General features: G+C 38.1%; 3 protein-coding genes across 10 annotated transcripts in view; 2 read left to right on the forward strand and 1 right to left on the reverse strand.

Annotated features, from left to right (window-relative positions):
- The first annotated feature begins 959 nt into the window (after window positions 1-959).
- LOC123510511 (MICOS complex subunit MIC13-like) lies at window positions 960-5,301 on the forward strand. The gene is made up of 3 exons (XM_045265746.1): window positions 960-1,102; window positions 4,259-4,400; window positions 4,912-5,301. Exons 1-3 carry the CDS (start codon window positions 1,077-1,079, stop codon window positions 5,197-5,199), a joined length of 456 nt encoding a protein of 151 aa, XP_045121681.1. The 5' UTR covers window positions 960-1,076; the 3' UTR covers window positions 5,200-5,301.
- A 1,664-nt stretch (window positions 5,302-6,965) lies between these two features.
- On the reverse strand, window positions 6,966-11,178 carry LOC123510512. Of its 3 annotated transcripts, none has more exons than XM_045265747.1 (4): window positions 11,041-11,178; window positions 9,248-9,403; window positions 8,703-8,817; window positions 6,966-8,155 (listed from the first exon to the last, which is right to left on the reverse strand). In XM_045265747.1, exons 2-4 carry the CDS (start codon window positions 9,363-9,365, stop codon window positions 7,933-7,935), a joined length of 456 nt encoding a protein of 151 aa, XP_045121682.1. In that variant the 5' UTR covers window positions 9,366-9,403; window positions 11,041-11,178; the 3' UTR covers window positions 6,966-7,932. The 3 variants fall into 3 exon arrangements, with proteins under 3 accessions (XP_045121682.1, XP_045121683.1, XP_045121684.1); XM_045265748.1 differs by having other exon boundaries at window positions 10,993-11,041; XM_045265749.1 differs by lacking the exon at window positions 11,041-11,178 and adding an exon at window positions 10,860-10,986.
- The window catches only part of LOC123510509 (metallophosphoesterase 1-like), a 32,677-nt gene continuing 21,067 nt past the window's right edge, over window positions 11,057-22,666 (forward strand). For 3 of the 6 annotated variants that reach the window (XR_006676518.1, XR_006676519.1, XM_045265741.1), the window contains exons 1-9: window positions 11,057-11,318; window positions 12,871-12,997; window positions 13,170-13,306; window positions 13,969-14,039; window positions 14,435-14,576; window positions 14,748-14,914; window positions 15,020-15,111; window positions 15,346-15,468; window positions 17,633-17,785. Coding sequence is in view for 4 of the 6 variants with exons in the window: in XM_045265741.1 (XP_045121676.1) it covers window positions 11,203-11,318; window positions 12,871-12,997; window positions 13,170-13,306; window positions 13,969-14,039; window positions 14,435-14,576; window positions 14,748-14,914; window positions 15,020-15,111; window positions 15,346-15,468; window positions 17,633-17,785 (1,128 nt within the window). In the remaining 2 variants the exon portion in view is untranslated. Of the gene's footprint in view, window positions 11,319-12,850; window positions 12,998-13,169; window positions 13,307-13,968; window positions 14,040-14,434; window positions 14,577-14,747; window positions 14,915-15,019; window positions 15,112-15,345; window positions 15,469-17,632; window positions 17,786-18,034; window positions 19,452-19,608; window positions 20,523-22,666 lie in introns of those variants that run through there. The other 3 variants (XM_045265740.1, XM_045265742.1, XM_045265743.1) reach the window with 3 other exon arrangements.

Consider the following 22,666-nt stretch of genomic DNA (forward strand, 5'->3'; position numbering starts at 1 on the left):
TTTGGCGTTCATTCGTTAATCTTCTGTCCGCAATAATAAAAAAAAAAATAATAATAAAGAAAAAAAACAAAGAACTGCGGCGTGTTGGTGCCAGATAGCAAGCAGGCGCCGCTGCCCTGCCTGGATCAGACTTGATTATTATTTGAAAACTGCTATTACACTAATGTTAATATTCCTACATAGATAGTTGCAACCTTTCCTGTAGGTACTTATATTGTAGTACCGAAGTGCCCAATGGCTCGATCTGCCGCTAAAGTACAATTATTAATTATTGGAAGCGCGCGCATATAACTAGTAGACAATTTGGTCCTGAATATCTTAATCAAGCTACGGCATATTACTATACGCAGGATTCTTTTTAACAACAACCACTAAACAAGGATAATAGTTGTGCCTGACTGTCTATTTCCCTCGATCTCATAAAAAAAAATCGGTCCAACATGATTATTTTTATTCAACTGACAACATCAAAAAGCCTGGAAGACCAGCTATTCACTCCTAAATAACAAAGTAGTATTACATAAAACGAGTGGATGAAGGACACCGGCCACAGGCTATTTTTCAGGCTGCCAGGATATAATGAAATGTCAGTCTGTTTGTAATGAAAACTAGCGAAAACTTTGGTTATTCATATCTTTGTATTGCATATTATAGTAAATAACAGAGCTTGGAGTGAGATAATTAGCCAGTTCGAAAAATATACTTTGCCGTTACTTATTTTGTAGGTAGATTTTGATAAATCACATCCAGCGTCTGTTAATCCTTCACTTATTTTCTAATCCTAATCAACAGTACAGGTTTATCTCAAATACAATAATTAATTAGGTAGATAAATATCTACCTAAGTCTCTCTCTCTCTCTCTCTCTCTCTCTCTCTCTCTTCTTTGATATTCATCGCCATTTCTTACACACACTGTGTGTGTTTTTTTTATCTCTCTTTAAATATGATAATTTTCCTTTTTTTTTCAACACATTCCGTTTCTTTCTTTCTCTCTCTTTTTATATATTTTTTTTATTTCACACACGAACGTCATCGAAGTAAACAATCCAGGCCGGGCGTGACGTCATCGGCCACCATGAATAAGGTCCTCAAGGCAGCCTGGTAAATATGCACCAATGGAATTTATATCGCTTTAGCTTCCATGATATGTACCAGTAGAAGGTGGAGGATGAGCAGGGCAGTGGAGGTGACCCGCGGTGCCGGTGTGTGGGTCAGGGCAGGTTGGGCTGGGCGGCACCTACATACTTAGATGCTGCGAATGATACTAATTGGGCGGCTGGTCTTGAGTGTCTGGCTTCCACTGTGACTGTCTTAGTAATTCCATGTGCTGTGCCTGCACGAGATGAGTTGACGTGGATAGAGGGAGACGATATTTGTTGTACATACGTTGTAATGCATACTGGAATTTCTTTAAACTGATTTGCCGTTAACTTTTTAAAGCCGTCTGTCTTCATAATGGTCCATTATAACTGCGGTTACTTATTATTCGTCTATTTTCTTCCTGACCATCACGTAAAACTCTTTACACATATATGATACAATAATACGAAGTGGCAGAAAGGTGCCACCAACCCTGTACCACCAACAAGCTTGGGGACCTGTGGGAATGCAAGGTTTTTGGTGGAGTGAGATGAAAAACGAGTATATTCCTTGGAGTAAATGATCAGAATCACCTACTACATCGCAGATTATGTAAAGCACAGTGGTAAAGGTTAGGTTAGGTTTGAACATGTAAAGCAAAGTAGTGTTTCTTTCATTGACAGTGATATATTTTCCAACGGGTTAGCATAATTTCGTACACCCGTCGTTTCATACACAAATACGACGTTTCGTACCTATAACAGGGTGTGTTTCGTACACACACACACACACACACACACATATATATATATATATATATATATATATATATATATATATATATATATATATATATATATATATATTAGAGAGAGAGAGAGAGAGAGAGATATAGATATTTATACTATTATGAGGAATAATAAAGGAAATTCATGTTGTTGGGGTGCAATAGCTCAACTGTTTGAGCTCTGGCTTTGAAGATTTGTGATCTTTCCCATACCAGGATTCATTTCAGTCAATATGCCAAGAAAATCTCCCAAAACTTTAGTAATTTTGTAAATTGTTTGCAATTTTTAGCTGATTTATAAATTGACAAGTGCTAACAGTTAGCTCGGAGCAGGTAGCTGCTCGGGTAGGTGTTAGCTCCTCCCTGTCAGCTGTTTTGTTTGTAAACAAACCTTGGAAGAGGGAACCCTGCCATCTTTTTACAAGTGTGTCAGCTGCAATTGGCTATTTACTTCATAGAAAGACATTGAGCGTCATCAAGAGCTATGCAGCAAGTAATTATGTGCTACACCAGGAAACCTGTTAGCTGCCGCTAACGGGCAGCAGACGAATTCATTCCGGTCACTGTTAGTTGAAAGTGAACAATTGTTGGCCCTGCGGAACGCATCCATATTGTCTGGATTTAGTTAATGACTGTAACATATATAGACCTACTCAGAGTTGGTAGAGCAATTACTTTGGTATTCAAATTGTTTTTAATAACTATATTATTGAAAGAGTCAACAACTCTCATTAAGACTTTAAAACGTACAACCATTTGAGACTTTAAAACATACAACCATTTATCATTCAAGTAAACTACCATTTCATCTACACATTACTTATAAGAAATTACATGTAGTAAACACTAGGAGTGGTTGACTACCTGAACATGGCAATTGTTTTCTGAGTGTACAAATCATCGTTATTCTTGTGTACGAAACATCGTTTTCCTTGTGCATGAAGCATCGTTTTTACTTGTGTACGAATCGTTGTGGGTACGAAACGTCGCGCTCCCTTTTCCAACAGGGTGTGAAATTTTCATTCATTATTTGTGTTATGATTGTAGAATGTGTTTTATGAGAGTGTCTTAGGTGATTCTGGTTGTTAACTTCCCAGAAAATACTCATTTTCATTTTACCTCATCCGAAAACCCAGCATTCCCACAGGTTCTGCTTGGGGGTAGACACAAAAACTTGGCTTAGGAGAAATAGCATCAAGAGGGTTGGTGACATTTTCCACTACCTTTTAATATTATATTACTTGTATACAATGGGTTTTTGTGAAAATCTGAAAGGAAATAGTTGAAAAGTAAAATGCCAACGTTTTACTGGACCATTATTACTGCCATTTCTTTGGATACTAAATCCTTTAACTAGACATTGTAGTAAAACAGTTTAGGGTGAGGTAACCTTGTTGACTATGTGCAGCCAAGTGGGCAATCTTCACAAAAAACATTTTTATTGAATTGCTCAGCATATTCAAAAGAGTGATGCAGTTTTGCTGAGTATGACCTGTTATCATCATGCATCAGTAACAGTCTAGGATTGTATCTTATTTTTTTTATTCTACTTTGAATAATGCCTCCTTAGCATCAGAAAATTATAAGTATATGACAGACTTACCAATAACATCCACAGGGCTCACTATTGATGTAGTGCATGGACTCTATTGCCTGCCTCCATGTACAAAGTGTGTAAGGAAGCATATTAGGTCATCGTGTCATTCAGCATATTAAGGTAATGAGGAGGTGCACTTTTACCAAATTAAGAAAACAAGCTTTTGTCTAGCAGAATGGTAGATGCAAGTTATTGGCTGAGCAGAATATTGCTTTTTTTTTTTTATGGCCTATAGCACCTGTAGGCATACTTAAGAATAAATGTGGGAAGTGCTGTTCAGCTTCCACCCATTAGTGGCACAGGCAATTTTATTTATTGTGGTACCCATATTAAGGCCCATATCACCACTCAAGTGCATTTTTGGATAAACAACCTAGAACATGAGTATTATGGTGACATGTAGGTAACTTGGCATAGCTTCAAAGTGGTATGCGGTGGGATTTGAACTTATGCATGGATGTCTGCCCGATCCCACATTCACCACCTTATCCACTACGCTACCGCCTTCGCCACTGTGTGTAATAACGTCTTGTCATACTCATTGGTTTTGACTCCTCTGAGCATCTAAGCAAGGCTAACTCTGCGTGATAGATAAGTGAAAGTAATTAGTACCAGTGCTATCCCAAATTTGAGACTGATTTGTGTATATTTAGATTGAAATTATTCCAAAGTAGATTTACATGATGAGGTAGCTCTTAGGTATTTGAATGACTGATAATTAATATTGATGTCAGTATTACAGTTCCTGTGTTTAAAGTAAATGCAATGTAGTGAGTTATCATATTTGTTTCAGGTTTGCCACCAAGATTGGCATTGGTGGTGGTGTGGTGTATGTGACTGTGGACCAGGGAATATGGGGTAGCAGCCACCATTCCACAGCAGCTTATGAAAGGCTCTTTGATATAATGCCTGGCACTAAGAGTGTGTCTGAAAAGGTGAGATTTATTTCTCTAAAGGGAATTTTGTGAGATATGGCTTTGCAGTGACTTTTTTTTTTTTTTTTTTTTTTTTTTTTTTTTTTTTTTTTAGGTTTTCATCACTTACAGTTGTGTTTTACCTCAGAGACATATTTTCTGACTCAATATTTGACCTGCCCTGGTTAATATTTTTCAACCCAAATACTTCCCATATTTACTTTATTTTATTTGTTTATGTATCCTTTCAGAACTTGGTCATTGTTAACCTAGCAATGAATGAATACAGGACATAGACACACACACACACACATATATATATATATATATATATATATATATATATATATATATATATATATATATATATATATATATATATATATATATATATATATATATATATATATATATATATATATATATATCGATGAGGTACTTAGGTGTAAATCTAAAGGAATATTAGTGTTAGAATGAGATTTGTCAGGCAACTTCAGGGAACAATAATTCATGTGCTCTGTTCTTTTTCCAGTATTTACAGCTGCCAAAGAAAGATGATGTCAACGTCAACTTCCGAAGCTACTGGAACTCTGGTGTCTTTTATACATTTGATTTCATTGCAAATATACCTTCTAAGGTTGGTAACTTAAAAGACTACATAGTGGACTTTGCATCTTCTCCTCATGTTGATAAGAAAGAGAATGAAGCACCCAGCAAGACCGAAGAGACCACACCTGTATCAAGCGAGGCAGCTGAAACACCACCAGCTGCACCTGAAGCTTCATCTGAAGAGAAGCCACCAGCGGAGGAAACAAAATAGTATAATGAGAAATAATGAAGGTGTGTTTTCTTTTGCCATGTTTACAGTTGTTTGATAATATTATTTCCTTGTGTATATATTAAAGTATGTTCAGAATTTAAATGTTATTTTTTGTTTAAATTCCTCCCATCATCACCTGCTGGAACTTCCTGCTACTTATTCCTAAAAGTTATATTAAATGAAATTTGAGGTCTGATAGTATTTTCTTGAGATTTTTCTGCAGAACCTATTCACAGATTGTTGTATTTTCAGTTTTCACGGTCTTTCTTGATTTCTAACTTCATATTTATTGTAACTTCATCTGATTTTTTTTTCCTACCAACACCTTAAATCTGAAATCTAATGGCTTGTTTAGTTACTCTTTGTACAACCTTGAAGATGGCATAACTTGTGGTCTCATTTAATTTTTTTTCAACCTTATCTAATTCTTAATGTATGTAGCATTCTTAAACTTTCACTGAACATGGTATCTTGTCCAGTTCTATACTCTATTGGATTGGGTCAAGCTCATAATGTCTTGCTCTTCTAATACAAGTTTATTAGTGTATGAACAGCTATATGATGAAGATGAAAGCTGAAGTAGATGTTAGTGCAAGGCTGAAACAGAAAGGAGTGGTATAGACTAGTAGCATGTCTGTCTTACAAGTAAAGAATGAAAAGAAAGAGTGGCTAATCATTTCCAAAAGGTATGTGTGATACAGAAACAGAAAACAATTGCTGGGAAATAAAGGTGATAATGGTGTTTGAGATTGAGAGAAGTGGAAGGTATAAATGTAGAATACCTTTTAGGGTGAGTGTGCCAGCTGTAGGTATGTGTGAGATGGTTATGAGAGGAGGAAGAATAGACAATGCAAGGTTTGATGGAGAGAAGAAAGGGTTTATGAGAGATAGGTTTGTCATAAGATCACTTACAAGAACCATGAAAGGAAGTAGTGTGTGTGAATTTTAAGGGGAGGTTAAGAAATGGAAGATGTGAGACATGGATATAGAATGAGGCACAATAAAGTGTGTGATGTGGAAATTTTAAGAAAAGAGCATGTGTAGTATGATAATGGGAGTGAGTGAACAATGAAACTATGTATTAGAGATGTGTGAGTGTTTGTGCAAGTGGTGTGAATTGTAGAATGGGTAAAAAGTACCATGCTGATAAAAGTATTGCCATGTTGAGAGATGAAGAGCAGAGTTCATGAAAATAGTGAAGTTGGAGGTGCTTATAGGAGAGGAAGGAGGAAAGATAGAGTAAAAGAGGAAATGTTTGAAAGGTGTTAGCAGAGCAAGAGCACAATGTTTTCATGGGAAAAGGTGGAGATTCTTCCATCTTAGTTGATGCTCCCAGAACTGGGGCATCAGATTTTTTTTTTTTTTCCTTGAAATTTGTTTACACAGTGCTATTACTTTTCTTTCATCAGAAAACTCAAACATCTTCATGAACTTTTTGAAATCTTACTACCTGGCTTGTACTCCCACATATCTTTTATTACTTTTCAACTTTGTTCACAGGACACACTGCATTATGTTCTACCTTCTATTTATTGTTCAATGATTTATTTAAGTCTTCTTGCAGAAGTCTGTGTTAAGTCGTGGCATATTTTCAGTTCAAAAAAGACATTTGAAGATAATATTGTTTGTTTCTGATGGTTTGATAATCAATAGATCTTTGGAAGATGTAAAAGTATTCATGCTGTAATTTACTTGCTCAGGTAAACAATCTGTTCCATTTGTTAGAAAATAAGTAATTTATTGTAAAGGACACACCACAAGTAGTATTTATTTAGGCAGTCTTTATTTATATAACAAATAATGCATTAAAAATTGTACAATAATTTTGGTAACAGTACTTATTTCTAAGTAAAATCTTTGACATAAGCTATATAACCTAACAATAAAGAAGCATAATTTTCATAACACTGAGATAAGTAACAAAAAAGAAGCATAATTTTCATAACATTGAGATAACAATATCTTGATATACACAGAATCTAAAATGAATAAACAGAGTGGGCGAGTATTGTAGGGGAGATGACAGTGATGTTTTGATCCAGCAGTGTGGTAATGCCAGAAGATTCATTGGCTGGTGCTGGAAATATAGATAGATAATAATCTATATATATTTTATAAGGCATTATTCACCTAACCTAATGTTAAACTGATAAGCGTCTTTTTTCATATTCTCTGACTAGAAACTAAGTCACGTGTATCACCAAGTCCTGACACTGATTGAATAAAAACTTCTAAGAATGGCTGTTAAAAGTGTAAACAATGTTAGATATGTGAAGAGTTTGGTAGACCAGCTCCTGTCCTTCCCTTACAAAGCTGAGGGTTCACTCCAAGTGCATGCTGTTAACATCAAGGAATGATTTCTAGCATGGCAGTACAGGAGACAAGATCTTGTCACTCATATAAATCTAGTTACAGATACTACCTGGATTTACGAGTATTCAAAATATACTATCAAGTCTGCATCCAGCAACAAAAACATTTTGTAGACATTCGATGGAATGGTTGCTGAGCAGAATCTGTACAAAAATACAGCAGTTTACAATGTTATATAAGTGAATTTCTATGTTTAGATAATTAATTACTTAAACATTGTAATTAAAAAAATATACAAGTACAAAAGTTCTGGCAAAAGTGCTGAAATGGTGCGTATGTATAAATAGCCTTATACATTATTCAAATAAGCATAGCAACATTATGAAACTCAGATAAACTGCCAAAAATGTATGTATATTTTCATTCAGTTTTGCATTCTTCTGTGGTATTAAATTCTCTCATGATGCTCTTCTCAAGCTCGAAGCTGTACTCATAATCATCCCAATTGAAGGATTTGATTTTTGCCATTATGTCTTCAGTGGAGGTAGTGGAAAATGGACGTATCATGTCTTCTAGCAATACATTGGAGCCAAACTTAAAGGGGATGCCATCAATGGCACTCATAGCCTCAAAACTCATTGATCTGAAAAAGACATAGCTTAATCAGGAACATCATTGAAAATTGGCAGCAAGTACTGATCTTAATGCTATGAATTTTGTAGAAACACATACGGTTTACTATTCTGAAGCAACAATTATGTAGATAATGAATCATTGTAAGATATTTTCTTTGAAGAAAGATGAATACATTATAAAAGTCAGAGTGGCAGTTGATTACTTGAAGAATTAACAACAATGAACAGCAAATTTAATTAAGAACTATTGTACGTGATGCTCGAGTGACAGCTGGTTACCATGAGTCCAGTACTGATGAGTGGAAGACCTGCCAGGCCAGCCACCACTCTGAACCACAGCTGCTAACCACCAAGCCAGCCACATCACACTCATGTTCAAGAAGCAAACTAACCTCAAGCTCATCAGCCTATACCATTATATGAAGCACTTGTTACAACCAGCTTTCAGTCTCATTGAGAAATGGTCAATAATTGTAAATCAACATGATTATACATAGGAGAGAGTCAAAAAGCAATTCACTCAGTTTGCAGTAATGCACAAGTTGAACTAACTACCTCTGTGTGGTGACATTGTTCCTTGGTTCAAGGCCATATGGGAGGAAGGCATTGGCTCCACCAACAGTATACCCAGGAGGAGGACCATAGCCATTGTTGAGTTGGGTTGGATCATCTGAAGTGCAAGCCAAGAAAGTAACTGTTTTACTATATTTAGGCAACAAGCTTTCTGCCAAAAACAAACTTGCAACTTTTAGTTCTCGTCAATGACAATGAAGATACTCTTGAGTCTAACCAAGTAAATGGTAAACATAATAATAATAGTGATACAGTACTGCTAACTGGGCTATGCAGGTGAAGAACAGGTAGTCATTACAACAGTATACACAACCACTATACTGGAGAACAAAGAAAAATGATAAAATGTTGCAGTACTGCTTACAGGGAATGATGACAGGGAAAAGTTCTTCAAGATGTCTCATATCATTTAGCTATAGTAGCAAGATTCAAAGGATACATTGGGAGCCTTTGTATTTAGAGAAGGTAGTGGGTCCTGTGCTGCCCTTAAAGGTGTCCCTGTGATTTCAAACCCATTCTACACTAACCTAATAGCACAAAGCCATCTTGAGATACTTCTTCAGGCTTCTCTTCAGTTGCCTCTACAGCATCTGATGTCTCTTCCTCCTCAGCTGCAGACTTGCGGCGACCAAATAACCGGAACATTGCTGTGGCCACCACTCAACACAGACTGGGCACTCCCCCTGAAACAAGTCACCGCAACACTTACAGCAATGCATTTTCATGTGGAAATGAGGCAGCTGGTAAGTTTTCTATATGTTACAATTGCTTCATCTAGAAAATAGGAAAATACTCATTTCATAAAGAGAATCCTCTGCATTGAAATTAAGCAAGCTGATGGCAACATGTAGGTAAATATTTTGACTTCTCAGTATTTCAAAATAAGTTTAGATTACTGAATTTTGTGGCTCCTGTTCAATCTATTTTTTAAGAATAGCAGGGCTCACTAAAGGTGTGAACACAGTAAATCTGTATAATTCAAGTGATTGAAACTATCTCAATCATAACTCAACTGAGTTTAACATTTTGACTTGGCAACAAGGACGCATGTTATAACAATTTCTCATGTCTTTTCATACACTCATGAAGCCATCAATGAAGCCTTCCCACAGTCAATTTAGTTAAAGTTTTCTTTTGTTTAAGAGATAAGTCAGGCATTCTGATAGAGGCTCACTGTCATTCATTACTGTGGCTATTCAATGGACAGAGGTGAAGTAAATGGTGCCAGTTTTCTGCAGGAAAAGTCACTAGTCTATGTGGGATATTTAACAACAGAAATAGTAAAGATCCAATATATAGACACAAAGAAGAGATTCCACAAGATTACTACCAAAACTGGAAAACCATATGCATCTCTATAGCCCTGAGAATATTCACTCCCACAGTAAGGCATAACGCAGCAATTTTTGAGGTGTTTCGTTAGGTTAGGTTAAGTTTATGTTTGGTTACCGTAGTTTAATGTACTAGCGGAGCGAATCCAGGTGGTGCCGCTCCACCTGGCTTGTCAAAGTTAGTTTAGAGCAGGGGTTCTCAAAGTGGTCGATATCGATCCCCAGGGTTTGATCGGAACATCCAAGGGTTAAATGAATAATTATGGAGTCGGTGAATGTTTACTGCTGGAGTAGAAGGGACCATTTAATCCTCCTATTTGAAAATCTGTGTGATACCTTTTTATTATACTTCATAGCTACTATACTACTACTACTCATATTGATTTTGGCCTCGGTGCTTTACCCTTGAATTAAAAGCTAGGGGGTCGATAGAAAATTTGAAACTTCATGTGGGGGGTCAACGAGCTAAAAAGTTTGAGAAACCCTGGTTCAGAGAAAACTCGGAATATTGTGAGAAATACCCATAGATTTGTTTTGCATCTATATTTCCTTGATTTCGCGTCCCTCAACCAAAACCTCGATTAGCCACATGCCCCAAGCTTGTTTGGGGGAGAAAGGTTGGAAGGGGGCGGGAGAATGCGTGCTTATTATAAGTCATTACCGTATTTCAGTGCAAGAAAACAAAGACAACGACGTAAAATAATTTCACGCACTGAATGGGAGTATGGGGCATGATATATAGGCCATCCATGCACTGTACTAGGGCGCACACACACACACACACACACTCTTGAGCACACAAACACACCTTAGGACACTGGCGACACGTTAGAAACCTGTATGATGCACTGATACACATAACAACTCCTTGACAACTATGCCTCGTTAGTCACTGAACCACTAAAATAACTATATAGACCACAACACAAATAATATCTTACCCAGCAATGTCCTCTTACCCTACACAATATTTACTCTTTGTGACTCACCTGACAGTAGTCCCCGGATGACGCACCCAATTGTTTACCAATGTTTAAATGCCACCGGTGACACGCGGTACACTGTAACGGGTAGGGCTAGTTATATTTGAGGGGGAATTACAGCTTTAAGATTGATTGTATCCCTTGTAACGTGTATCCCACAGTCCACGTATGCTGCGTAAGGCTACTCACCAGATAATAGAAAGGTGGTGGACGCACGCCAAGGTTAATGTGAGGAATACATTGTGTGAAGGCCAAGGTGAAGGCCCCGCTGCCTCCACGATCAGGTGTGTTTGCAATGTTTGGTTATTTTTTCTCTCTAACACATATGATGGATTGTTTGTAGTCGTCTTGTTTGTTTGGTAAGGTTACATTTCTTTGGCATTAACCCCTTCAGTACCATGACACGTTTTCATATTTATTCTGCTTCCTGTTTGGTGTTTTTATACAGCTTCTGAAACTTATGTGGGGGTTAAAATAGTGAAGACTCAGGTCATTAATCCTCTGACATTCATAGACCCTTCCTAATGTAAGTAAAATCGTTTGATCACATCCAAAACTTATGGTAAATATGCGTCCCAATACTGAAGGGGTTAACACACATGATGGAAAATTAAGTGCATATAATCTTGTTGTTTCTTTGGTTTTCTTATTATTTTTTTTTTTACCATTTTCTAGCACACATGATGAATTAGGTGCTTATTTTGTCACCTTACAGTTTTTTACGCACTTTCTAACAGACATGACGGATTAAAGTTTTGTTTATTTGATTAGGTTAAAGTTTTTACTACTTTCTGACACACAGTGGAATAATAGCTTATAATCATGTGTTTATTTGGTTACCTTACAGCTTTTGACATTACTTTATAACATGGTGGATTATGTTTATAACTGGGTGTTCTTTATTTGGTTAAGTTTCAGTTTCCAGAGATGGGTGTGACCAATTTTTTTAGGCGCGACTTTGACTTTGAGACTTTTCCACTGGATCTGTGGGACTGCGACTTTGTGACTCTATTTTTAGCCCCCTTAGTGCAACGTGTGACTTTGTTACTTTGTGACTGCTACATTTTTTCTCCTGGTGCGACTCCGCACCAGGTAACTTTAATGCAATAACAGTTAAGCACAGCCTAAACTAATATCTACAGGTCATCCCCTTCCTCCTCTTCCATGTACCCCTGGCCCATCTTCTCCAGCCACTGTAATTTCTTTAGAAAAGTCATCTTTGTTCCTGTTCATAGTCACAGCAAATGTTGCAAAAAAATCGACAACTTTGCTTAGTCCAACTTTTTCAAAACATTTGCGACTTTCAATTTTGTCTTCAAAATTCATGGTATGGCAAGGTTGCAAAATCGCAACTCGGTTCCACAATGCCCTGCTCTGTCAGTTTCAGATTGTACTTACTAACACTACATGGGCTTATGGAAATTTCCTGACATTTTCAAGTCATGATCCACACAGTTAACAACAGATTAGCAGTGAAATTAGTAAATTGAATGAATCTAAACTTAACCTAACCCAACCAAGCCATCAGATGAAAACACTTGCATTAATTTAATATTGTCTCTACATTGTCACTCTGGCAGAAGAAACTTTATTATGAAGTAGTTTAAGCACAATTGGGCATTTATTATTAGTCAGTTTGGTGGTTGTACTTATTAGCATAATGATGAACACAAAACATTTTTAAGAATTTATATATCAAAAGAACAGCAATAATTCCACTAACACAGCATGGGTTGTCTTTTACTCAATTATGCTTGAAGATTGTTTTCTTGAATTGTGTTTCAGTCTGTTATACTAATTAGTTCACCTGCTTCAGGCCTCTTCTCTCCACCACAGGCTGCTGATCAGGAGGATGCGGGCAAGCTTCAGACTGAATCTAAATTTCTTGGGGAAGTTCTTCTTGGCCATCATTAGTGTCTTTTTATATTGTGAATTCTTCCATTACTATGTAGTTCTGTCTCAGGTGAGTTTTTATCATTTTGTTACTATTATGTACTATGATAATAATTGCTCTATAATACTAAACCTCAAAGAATTTTGGTTTCCCATAGAGAACAAACTGTTAATACGTGAAATATTGTCTAGTGAGTGAGTCTTCACAACCTGATTCCTCCTTTTTTGTGTGTTATGAGTAGTGTGGGTGGCCGGCCCTTGATCCCAGTGCAGCTGACCAGAGTGTGAGTGATGCTGGGACACAGCTCCACGCGATGGTCCTGTCCGACACTCACCTCCTGGGACGCAGAAATGGCCATTGGTTTGATAAGTTACGCAGGTAATGAGATGAAAATTCTCTCTCTCTCTCTCTCTCTCTCTCTCTCTCTCTCTCTCTCTCTCTCTCTCTCTCTCTCTCTCTCTCTCTCTCTCTCTCTCTCTCTCTCTCTCTCTCTCTCTCTCTTTTCTTTTTTTTTTTTTTTTTTATTCCATGTGGGCTTTTCATGGGAATTTATGGGCTAAAGGGGATACTTTTTGTGGTACCTCCTATCTGAAAGCCAACCCGCTAGGAAACCGTTGCCCCGAGTGAGGAAGCCCAACCTACACCGTGGACCGTGGACAGGATTCGAACCTCTGCATTTGGAGACCCCTCGGACCCCAAAGCACACATGGTTCCACTGTACCACGGCGGCTCTCTCTCTCTCTCTCTCTCTCTCTCTCTCTCTCTCTCTCTCTCTCTCTCTCTCTCTCTCTCTCTCTCTCTCTCTCTCTCTCTCTCTCTCTCTCTCTCTCTCTCTCATATATGATTGTGGGGAAGAAATTTATAGTTCAAATTAGAAAAGCTTAAAATATGGAAGATATGACAAAGTATAAGTATTGTCCTGAGGGTATTGACATTTTTCATCCTTAGATTAATTTTTAAATATTACTTTTTCTTCTTATTTGATCATCATTGTGCTGCATGAAGGAGCACCCACTATAGAATTATCATTTGATGTACAGGGAGTGGCAGATGCACCGAGCTTTTCAGACCACCGTGACACTGCACCAGCCAGATGTCTTCATATTTCTGGGTGAGTCAGGAATATATAGACTCCCAAAAGGCTGGTTTTATTTAATGTGCAACAGTAAGAATACCTTGCAAATGTTTATGAATGACTGATTAGAGAGTAGAAGCCCAATAAACAAAATATTAAGTACTGCCTAGTCATCAGGCTTTGGACTATGTGAAGAGTTTGTTCATAAATGTATCATATCCATAAGTATGTAGCATAAGTGTTTGATGTAGATTTATTTACTTTTTATGGTATTTGTGTCTTGATGATATGTTGTGTATTTGAAGCTAATGGAGGTTAAGATGTGTAGGAATACTAAGAGCCTGACATAGAGGTGGAATACTTGCAGTTCATCAGCATGTACTGTACTTCAGCCACAGTAATTAATGAACTTGTACTCTTTCCTGGCACAGGTGATCTATTTGATGAGGGCAAGTGGTGCCAGCCAGAGGAATTTGTAGAGTATGTGGCACGCTTCCAGAAACTCTTTGCAATGCCAGAGGATGCTGATGTTTTGGTAGCAGTTGGCAACCATGACATTGGCTTCCACTACAGGTATGCAGCAGAGAACCCCAGTCAGCCATACACTTCCACAAGACTCCTTTATTCAAACAAACTTCTCTATTTTTATCAACTCCCTTTTCACCACAGATTCTCAGATTGAGCCTCTTGCCTCACCTTGATACATTCCATTTCTCCTTCACTTACAAACAACACCTTCCTCAGTGTCAACCCATACCTGCTGGACCGATTCCAGCGAACATTTGACGTGGGACCGGTGAAGCTCGTCCAGATTGCCGGCGTCACTTTCATCATCCTGAACAGCATGGCAATGGAGGGAGACGAGTGCTTTCTCTGCAAGCCCGCAAAGAACAAAGTGAAGGTTATATCAAGTGAGTATTCTGAGTGTACTCTTCTGAAGTTTTAATGAGAAATCTGGAGTAATGGTAATGTTGATGAGTGTGGTGAATGATGTGACAGTGATATGATGCTTCCAGGACAGCTGAAGTGTGCCAAGGGGGACAAAGAGGCATGCAAGTACTGGCAGAATCCTGTGTTGCAGCAGTTTAGCCGGCCAGTGTTGCTGCAGGTAGGCATGTAACAAAATGGCATGGATAAATAAGCTCCCTTTCAACATAAGCACTCGATCACCTCTTTTTTTTACCCATTGATGCTGTTATTTAAACTACAAACTAGGTGAATAGGAAATATTACTTAATGGTAATTTCTATATAGCTTGCTTAAAGGTGAGAAAAGATTTTGCACTACTGGATTTGACATAGTACAGGAATTAGTGGTACATAAGAATTCCTTGTTTGTTCAGCACTACCCTCTGTACCGAGACTCTGACGCTGTGTGTGACGAGCCTGATGAGGCGCCGGGAGACATCAAGACCACCAGGTTCAGGGAGCGGTGGGAGTGTCTCTCTAGGGATGCAACGGAAATGGTGAGGGTTGCGTGCAATGAAATGTCTTTCATTAACACTGTGGCATCTTGTCATGTCTTGTCATCATATTCTTATCCTCTTCAGTACTGAGATGCATTTTACCATGATTTTTTATATGACTAGACAACTTTATTTGCACTAGGAATGGTCTATGGAGGTCAGAAGATTAATGGCCAAAGTCTTTACTATTTTAATCCCCACATAACTTTCTGAAGTTGTATAATATTGCTAAAAAGTAACCAGAATGAATATGGAAACACGGCATGGTACTGAAGGTGTAATCAACATCTCTTAGTGGAAATGCTTTTAATCTTAACTTCATATTGCTGATGAACAAAGATACATATATTTGTATTTTGTTATTTATTTATTCGTTTATTTATTGATTGATTGATGGAATTATTTATTTGCATATACTAGGGATACACCACTAGCATCAATTTAGTTTTTACCGTTGTATTGATAATCTTTACTAAATTGATACTGATAAATATTTTTCCAGTACTGGTATTGATAGTAGTATTAATGTAAACTGAGAATTATCAAAATGTAATAAGAAGATAAAGTGATATAGGTGCATGACAGTGTATAATAGAAATGAGTGAATGAGAAGATCAGTTTTACTTAGAATGTTATACTAGTTTTAATGCATGTGTAAGTTCGAATCCCACCACATACCACCTTGATACTTTGCCATTTGTTGAGTGGTTTACAGTTACCCACATGTCACCAAGATACCCAGGTTCTAGGTGGGTACACCAAAGATGCACTTGGGTGGTGATATGGGCCCTAATATGGGTACCACTATAAATAATTATATATATATATATATATATATATATTTTTTTTTTTTTTTTTATGGTAAGGCCTATAGTGCCTGTAGGCACACTTGAAGAATGTATGGGAAGCACTGTTCAGCTTCTGCCCATTAGTGGCGCAGGCAATTTTATTTATAGTGGTACCCGTATTAGGGCCCATATCACCGCCCAAGCTCATCTGGAGTGTAATCACCTAGAACCTGGGTATCATGGTGATATGTAGGTAACTTTAAACCACTCGACAAATGGCAAAGTGTTTTAAGGCTGTACGTGGTGGAATTTGAACATACACGTGGACGTCTGCCCGATCCCACGCTCACCACCTTATCCACTATGCCACCGCCTCCCACTGCCTGTGCCACTAATGGATGGAAGCTGAACAGCAGTTCCCAAACTCTTCAAGTAAAACCTACAGGCACTATAGGCCTCAAAAAAAAAAAAAAAAAAAAAAAAGAAAAGTGGGAGCTGAAATATCTAATATTTATCCCAGTTATCCCCTAGCTTTAGTGAATCTTAGTTAATATAGATAATTTACACATGTTTGACAATGCCTAGGAACTCAACTGTGCCCAGTAAGAACTCTCCTTCAGGGAACATGTGTTGTGTGCCATCAAACAGTGGTAGAGATCAATGGTTCTGTTCCTGACCCGTCATGACCCAGTCTGTCAGTGATTGTTGCTGTCTTAAATGGCTACCTGCCTCTCTCTCTCACTTTGTTTGGAACAACGTAAATCCAGTAGAAAAATGCATGGAAAAGTATAAAAGGCAAAATGGACAAGAAGATGTGATCTTTGTTTCATCTCACTGAGGTGATATGTAAAGAACAGAACAGTAACTCCATGACAGCCTGCCAAAGAGGATAATGAGAAGGACAAAGTGTGAAATGACAGTTTATTAGGGCAAGTTTCTGTGTGGTTAATGATGCTGCAGCCAATTTTAAAGGATTTGAGGTCTGTTAGGTGACTGTGCTGTGCTATTTATGCAGTGAGAGAGAGAGAGAGAGAGAGAGAGAGAGAGAGAGAGATATCAAGGAAGAAGAAATGGTGAAGGGGAGTGAAGGAGGGCAAAGGAAGTGAGGACAACATAGAAGTTAAGGTGTATGAGAAGTAGGGATTGAAGACAAGGAAGAAGGAATCAGGATGGTTAGATGAGAGTTTATGTTAGAGGCATACCCAGCCAGTGACTCCCCACAAAGGAAAGGAAGCAATATGTGATGCCTGTTGTGGCACATGAGGGAAAACCTCTATAGTCTGGTTTGTGGGCAGTAGTGTTCATTAGTTGCAAGTCTGAATCAAATGAAGGGTGAAGTACAATTTGAAAGAATGACTGCTTGTTGACCTCTTCAGTTAGTGGAGGAGCTGTCCCCACGACTGGTGCTGAGTGGACACACCCACCACGGCTGCCATGTGGAGCATCCAGTGCCTCACAGTCCACCAGTGCATGAATATACCATCCCGTCCTTCTCTTGGAGAAACAAGAGGAACCCCACATTTTCCATGGTAAGGACATATTTCGGTATTACTGATAGTTTTAACTTTTATTTGTGTTAGACATGAGGCTTTATGTTGATTTTAGCTTTAAGGTTTCAGTGATAGTTTCTTTATAGTGTAGCTGTCATCTGGTATGCTTATTTTTAAGAATATTGGTGTAGTAGTGGTAATACAGTTATGATGAGTTTTCATTGCCAGCATTCATACAAGTAACATGTGATCCATGGTGTGCACCTGACAGTGCATTTTCTGCTGCAGCATTTCTGCTATTGTGCTTCATCCAGTATAGCGCCATCAGCAAGATCTTTGGGGAAGAGAGCAGCTTCATATTTTTAATTCAGTAAGATGGAAAAGTACAGCTAAGAAGGTGGTTTTAAATGTGAGCCAGGTACAGTTGTCTTGTACTGACAAGATGGTCATCCATGGCAGGCTGACAGGGTGCCATGAAAGACTGCAGCTGAATTTTTCTGAGTAGTTCAAGGTGTTACCAGCATGCTAGGTGTATGTATGATTTGCACAACAGCACACTGGTTGGTGACACAGCCAGCCATGGTGCAGCACACTGGTCGTTGACACAGCCAGACATGGTGCAGCACACTAATTGGTGATACAGCCAGCCATGGTGCAGCACACTGATCGTTGACACAGCCAAGCATGGTGCAGCACACTGGTCAGTGACACAGCCAGCCCTGGTAAAGCACACCAATTGGTGACATAGCTAGTCACGGTGCAGCACACTAATTGGTGACATGGGGTAGCGCTGGCTTGACCCATTTGTTTGTTGGGACTTGGTTATGGCTTGTGAAATGCATGATGCATCACTGCTGCATCTGTGTTACTCAGTCTTACCTAGCTTATCTGATAAAGATTTTCAGCCCCAGCTTAGGAGCAGCATGGCAGCATGGAAACACTTGAGAAGTTGCTCTGAAAATATGGTAAATTGGCCATGAGAGGCATTGCTAGGGACTGGATACCTGAGTTGTGACAGGGCACTTAAATTAAGACAAGATGATCACCAAAGCCTGAATGAGTTTTGATTGGACTTGTCTGTCCTGTCACTGCACTGTTATAAGTTTTCATGTGTAACCCCACAATGCTATGCTTGAAAATGAATAAAAAAAAAAACTAGAGAAAAGAAACAAGAATGGCTTTACAGCCATGCATTGAGCCAGTGTATCAGAGCCAGTGCCATCACAGATATTTTTTGCCATCAGTGGAATAAGCAATCAGCAGTACAAAGGACATCTGAGCTCATCTTTCTGTTTCATCAGTCATTGGTAACACAAGCTATTGAACCATTAATGTGGGGTTGTGTGGAGAGAAATGTAGTATTAGGGAAGTATAGTATCAGCTGACAACCATCAGCCATCTGACCATACTCCTTCCTCTCACTGTTCACTTTGCTCACTGGCTATTGGACAAAATTTGCACAACAGTGCAAAATAGAGCAGTTGTTCTTTACTACCAGCCAACCAAATATAAGGTGACAAATTAGTGCCAACAGTTGATGCTACCATGCATGGTTCCACAAGTGTAGTGGCAGGTGCAGACAACAGTAGCACCAAATCAAGCAAGTTGAGTCAGTGATGAAGCAGGGTTACAGACTGACACATTACTGTACTTAGCAAGGCCTCAATATGAGATCTAAGCACAGTTTGTTCTTGTAGAGGGACTTGATACTATTTTGTATGATGGAAATTAACTTTTTTTTTTTTTTTTTTTTTTTTTTTTTGTTGTGTTGCTTCTTTTGGGTTTGGCACTGGCTTGGGTAGTTAGAATGTAGAATTGAAGACTGGGAGGATTTGACAAGTAGTGCATCATTATCTTTGCAGCTAACAATCTCCTCCAACAACTACTCCATCTACAAGTGTCACATGCCCCAGGAAGTCACTGTCCTGGCAATCTATGGCATTGCAGTGGTGCTTCTCATAGCATGGATTGTTCATTTGAAGCTTAGATCTAAGGGTGTCCTCTATGTCAAAGTATCTAAGCATTTAGATTAATTTTCATATGAGAATTTTGTACTTTTGTAAATTTGATGAAATTGATTAGAATTGTACAGCATTCTTACTCATTGCAGAAAAAACTTTGGCAGTTACTCATTACTACTAAAGAAATATATGAAAATTGCATGACTCTGAGCTGCACTTAGATACCAATTTCAGTTTTCTATGTATTACATTCTTAAATCTTAAAGGAATGTAATGTTATCTTACTGCTAGACATGCTTTTCAACCCGTGGTGAATCAGTCCATGTTTCTCTGAAGCAGTTTCAAATTGTTTACCATTATTTAAGACTGTTGGACACTGGTAGTGAGAGACATGTTGTTTGTTTGTTAGCCTCTTCACACCAGGAAAAGTTCACATATTAAGATATTGACTTTCATTAAAGCTATGCTTAAAGAGAGTAACTGATTGAAGACAGCTGTAGGAAGACTTCACTGTATAATCAACAGTGCTAGAGGCTCTTGTTTATCTGGTCTGATCAACAGATTAGACTGAATGCAGGAAACAGATAGATTTATTATTGTGTGGCAGGAATGGAGTGCTGTTGGGGTCCAGTGTGAAGAGACTCAGATATGCTTATGTATATGATTGACTAACAAGATAAGCTATTGAGGGTCTGTCCTTTTACCCTTTCAGAGGCCTAAAAACTAAGATGGTTATTGATTTAGTCTCAGGAAATGTGTGTGTGTGTGTGTGTGTGTGTGTGTGTGTGTGTGTGTGTGTGTGTGTGTTCACCTACCTAGTTGTATTCACCTAGTTGTAATTTTACAGGGCCTGGGTATCATACTCGTGTGGCCCCGTCTCCATATCTACACACAACCAACTTTCCTTTAAAACTATGCACACTCCTCGCTGACACCACCTCCTCACTCAAACCATTCCACACCTCCACACATCTTTGTGGGAAACTATATTTCTTCACATCCTTCAAGCATATTCCCTTGGCTATCTTTTTACTATGCGATCTCGTAGTTCTATTTAAGTTTTCCTCTCTCAACATCATTTGCTCATTATCCACTTCATCTAGTCCATTCAACAGTTTATAAACCTGTATTAAATCTCCTCTTTCTCTTCTTTGTTCCAAGGTAAGCAAATTCATTTCTTTTAATCTCTCCTCATAGGTCATTTCTGCCAATTCCGGAACCATTTTTGTTGCCATTCTCTGCAATCTCTCCAACTTCCTTATATGCTTCTTTTTATAAGGGGACCAAACCACTCCAGCATATTCCAATCTTGGTCTAATTACCGTACTAATTAATTTCTTCATCATATCTTTATCCATATAATGGAAGGCTAATCCAATATTTTTATCAAATTATACGTTTCTCCAAACATCTTATCAATATGAGCCTCAAACTGCCCATGGTCTTGTATTATCACTCCCAAATCCTTTTCCTTTTCCACCTTTTTCAACACTACTTCTTCACCCATCTTATATGACCCTCTTGGCCGTCTTCCACTCTTCCCCATCTCCATCACATGACTTTTGCTCAGATTAAATTCCATTTGCCACCTCTTGCTCCACTCCCAAATCTTATCCAGATCTGCCTGTAAAATTTCACAATCTTCTTCACTCTTCACACACCTACACAACTTCGCATCATCCGCAAACAAATTAATATAACTGTTTACTCCCTCTGGCATGTCATTAATATATACAAGGAAAAGTATTGGTGCCAGCACTGAGCCTTGTGGGACTCCACTCTCCACCACCAACCAGTCCGACTTTGCATCCCTTATTACCGTTCTCATCTCCCTCCATCTCAAGTAGTTTTCCATCCACTTTAACACTTTTCCTTTCAGTCCTCCATAAATCTCTAATTTCCATAGCAGTCTCATGTGAGGTACCTTGTCAAAAGCTTTCTTTAAATCCAAATATACACAGTCCATCCATCCTCTCTCTCTTGTATTTTGTCAACCACTCTTGAATAAAAGCTCAGTAGATTTGTTACACATGACCTCCCTTTCCTAAAGCCAAATTGATGATCCGATAATAACTTATGATCCTCCAGGAACCGTATCCAATATTTCTTTATCACCCTCTCACAAATCTTACCGACCACACTTGTTAGAGACACAGGTCTATAGTTAAGAGGCTCTTCCTTACTGCCTCCCTTATAAATGGGCACCACTTCAGCTCTTTTCCACTCTACTGGTACTTCCCTGTTTCTAATGAACACCTTATAATATCATATAATGGATCAATCAATTCTTCTCTACACTCCTTCAATAATTTTCCTGAAACTTCATCTGGTCCCATCGCTTTATCATCTTTAAGTTCCTCCAACATTTTATATAACTCCTTTTAGGTATCTTAATGTCATCCATGTGCACATTTCCTTGTACATTCTGAGGCTTTACAAACATTGTTTCTTCAGTAAATACTTGCTGAAACCTATTATTTAGCAATTCCGCTATATTCTTAGGGTCATCTACTATCCCTTGCTCTCCTTTTAATCTTTCAATGGACTCTCTCTTTTAAGTTTACCATTTATGAACCTGTAAAACAATTTTGGATGTTCCTTACTCTTGTCTACAATATCTTTTTCAAATTTTCTTTCTTCCTCCTCCTTACCCTCACATACTCATTTCTCGCCACTCTATAATTCTCCTTATTTAGTATATTCCTGCTCTTTTCCATCTTTTCCAAGCCACATCTCTCTTTTCCTTAGCCTTAACACAAGTTGCATTAAACCAATCCTTTCTTCCTTCCTCTCTCGGTTTATACTTTGGTACAAATTTCATAACTCCTTCTTTATAATATTTCATAAAAATCTCATTTTTTTTTTGCACTTCTCTGATTTGTAACATCTCCCAATCTAATTTTCTGAAATAATTTTTCAAACTTTCTGTGTCCATCTTTCTATAATTCAATCTACCACT

The sequence above is a fragment of the Portunus trituberculatus genome, chromosome 29 (genome assembly GCF_017591435.1).
Source record: "Portunus trituberculatus isolate SZX2019 chromosome 29, ASM1759143v1, whole genome shotgun sequence".
Classification (NCBI taxonomy): Eukaryota; Metazoa; Arthropoda; class Malacostraca; order Decapoda; family Portunidae; genus Portunus; species Portunus trituberculatus.